General features: G+C 41.2%; 1 protein-coding gene across 1 annotated transcript in view; it reads left to right on the top strand.

Annotated features, from left to right (window-relative positions):
* Positions 1 to 2,079, top strand: part of LOC135477148 (dynein light chain Tctex-type protein 2B-like) — a 3,956-nt gene extending 1,877 nt beyond the window's left edge. The window contains exon 2 of the mRNA XM_064757303.1: positions 1,401 to 2,079. Within this exon, the coding sequence (XP_064613373.1) occupies positions 1,401 to 1,955 (555 nt within the window). The 3' untranslated portion in view covers positions 1,956 to 2,079. The remainder of the gene's footprint in view (positions 1 to 1,400) is intronic.
* The last annotated feature ends 269 nt before the right edge of the window (positions 2,080 to 2,348 follow it).

The raw sequence follows: 2,348 nt of genomic DNA, 5'->3' as shown, positions 1-2,348 counted from the left end.
ATAACCGTTACTTACCTCTCACAGTAGAGCCATACATTTGAAAAACTATCACTCAAGCGGAACAAAATACTTCTGACAACAGAGCACCCATAGAGAGTCAATAAATGAGATCGAAAGTTGCAAATTTGAAAATAATTATATCGCTTTTAGGTTTTGTAAACGTCCTCTAGGGAGTGTCACAATACCACTGATTGTGTACCGATAATGCATGTTTTGAAAACAGAGTATAAAGGTTACTTTTGTCACGACTTTCATATGTTGATGCCTGTAAACTGGCGGTTGGCAACCACAGTTCAACCTTTTCTTCACAATTCACACTATATAACTACAGGCATATTTTCTTAACACGGTATTCAACCAGCAAACCCGACGGATCTCAGATTGTAGGAAAGCATTGCCTATACTGCATTGCAGTTCAAAAGTGCGAATCCATTTTCTTGGTAAAGATTTGGATATTTTGTACAAGTTCTGCTATATTGTAGTCGTACATTAAGTATATATCGTAAGAGGTTTATACTGAGTGAATATTGCAATCTATGGTCATGGACAAGAAAAAGAGGTCAAAGGTAAGATTAAATTTCACATACACTCTAAAAAGCTAATCTGTCAATTTTAACAGGAAGTCTGCTGTTTGAGTGATGCTACAGAATGTATTCTTCTATTGCAGCAGGTTGTTCTGTTGAATATTACACACATATTCTATTAATTCAACTGATCGATTCTATTAAACTAGCAGGATATTATGGTGAATATGGCAGAATATTATGTTACCATAACAGAATATATTCTAGCATCACTCAAACAACAGACTGTCTGTTAAAATTAACAGATTTAATTTTTTGGGTGAACGCCGTTGTTCCACTGTGGTTATCCCTAGCTTTGCTCTGTCCAATTTCAGAAGATGGGTATATGTATTTTTCATGAAAACCAGTCGCAGTTACTTATGAAAGTTATGTTAAAAAGAAAAGAGGAAAAACACTGCTCTGCATACATGTACAGTTGATTGTGTTGATGTTTTGGTTGCCGAAACATCCATAACTGAACAGTGATTCACAACCGAATAATCCTGTGTCTTTGCGTTCATCCTCATAATCGTGTCTGTCATCATTGTCATCGCCACCGTCACCATTGTTGTCATCACTTTTGGCATCATCAGGAGCATCACTATATCGCCATCATCATCGCCAACACTGTCATTGCCGTCGTCCTCTTCTTCATCACCACCACCATCATCATCGCCATCCTCATCATTATTGCCTTTTTACCGTGTCATCTCCATTATTACTGTTTGTTGTCACCATCGTTATAAGAGTCGCCATCATCCGCTAATACCTCTACACAGTACTGTTAACATTTCAGAATAGTATTCCACAAAATACCTTTTTCCCGTCTGTTTTCAGGGTACAGCTGAGAGCGGTGGTTTGTCCAAAAGACTTCTCCGAGTTTCCACCAGCGATGGGCCCCCTGGGGGCATTCCCTTGGGAAGTCCTTCCGCCAAAAGCGGCACCAACTTCAGCGTGTTCCAGGTGGTGCACGCAACGCGTACATGGAAGCGCTTCACTCAGCAGAGGCGTCGGGCCACTGCAAGCCGTCAGTACAATCTGGAGAACACCTTCCGTATGGAACCGCGCGAAGACGGCAAGTTCTTACCGGTAACCGTAGAGAACATGATAAAACGTCAGCTACAGTTCCGCCTGACGGACGTCACGTACTCCGAGAACTGCAAAGAGATCGCCAAAGACCTCTCAGGAGAAATTAAGGACAGGATTAAGAGTTTGAATTTCCCACGCTTCAAACTTGTGTGTAACGTCATCATTATGGAGAACAAAGGTCAAGGTATTCACGTCACCAGCCGCAGTATATGGAACGCCGAAACGGACAATTTTGCCTGCTACACGTTCAAGAACCCGTCACTGATAGCCACAGCGTATGTTCATGGGGTGTATTTTGAATAAGTTTTCGTTATTAGACCAGAAGACTCACAATCATCCAAGTATACACTGCGCTCGCTTGCACCAGGCCGAAGGCACAATTGTGACGTTCTAGATCAGATTTCGGGCTGTTTCCCATCTACATGATAGGCGTATAACATCCACAGGAAGGCTGTAAGTGGACGTGTCTCTTATACAGAGTGTAACATGTTTCTGAACACGAAAAGCATATTACTTGTGTTTATCATATGTGTAATTCATTGACAGCATGTTGTGAGGTAATCTGTTTGAGGGCTGTGTGGCAACAGTTTTGTGCAGGAATGTAAGGCAACGTGTGTGTGTTTATGTGGCAACATAAGCAACAACATCATGTGTACATATCATATGTTATATAGCAACACGTGTACACACATATTC

The sequence above is a fragment of the Liolophura sinensis genome, chromosome 10, assembly GCF_032854445.1.
Source record: "Liolophura sinensis isolate JHLJ2023 chromosome 10, CUHK_Ljap_v2, whole genome shotgun sequence".
NCBI lineage: Eukaryota > Metazoa > Mollusca > Polyplacophora > Chitonida > Chitonidae > Liolophura > Liolophura sinensis.
The sequence above is the reverse complement of the archived record's forward strand: the minus strand, read 5'-3'. Positions and strand labels throughout refer to the sequence as shown.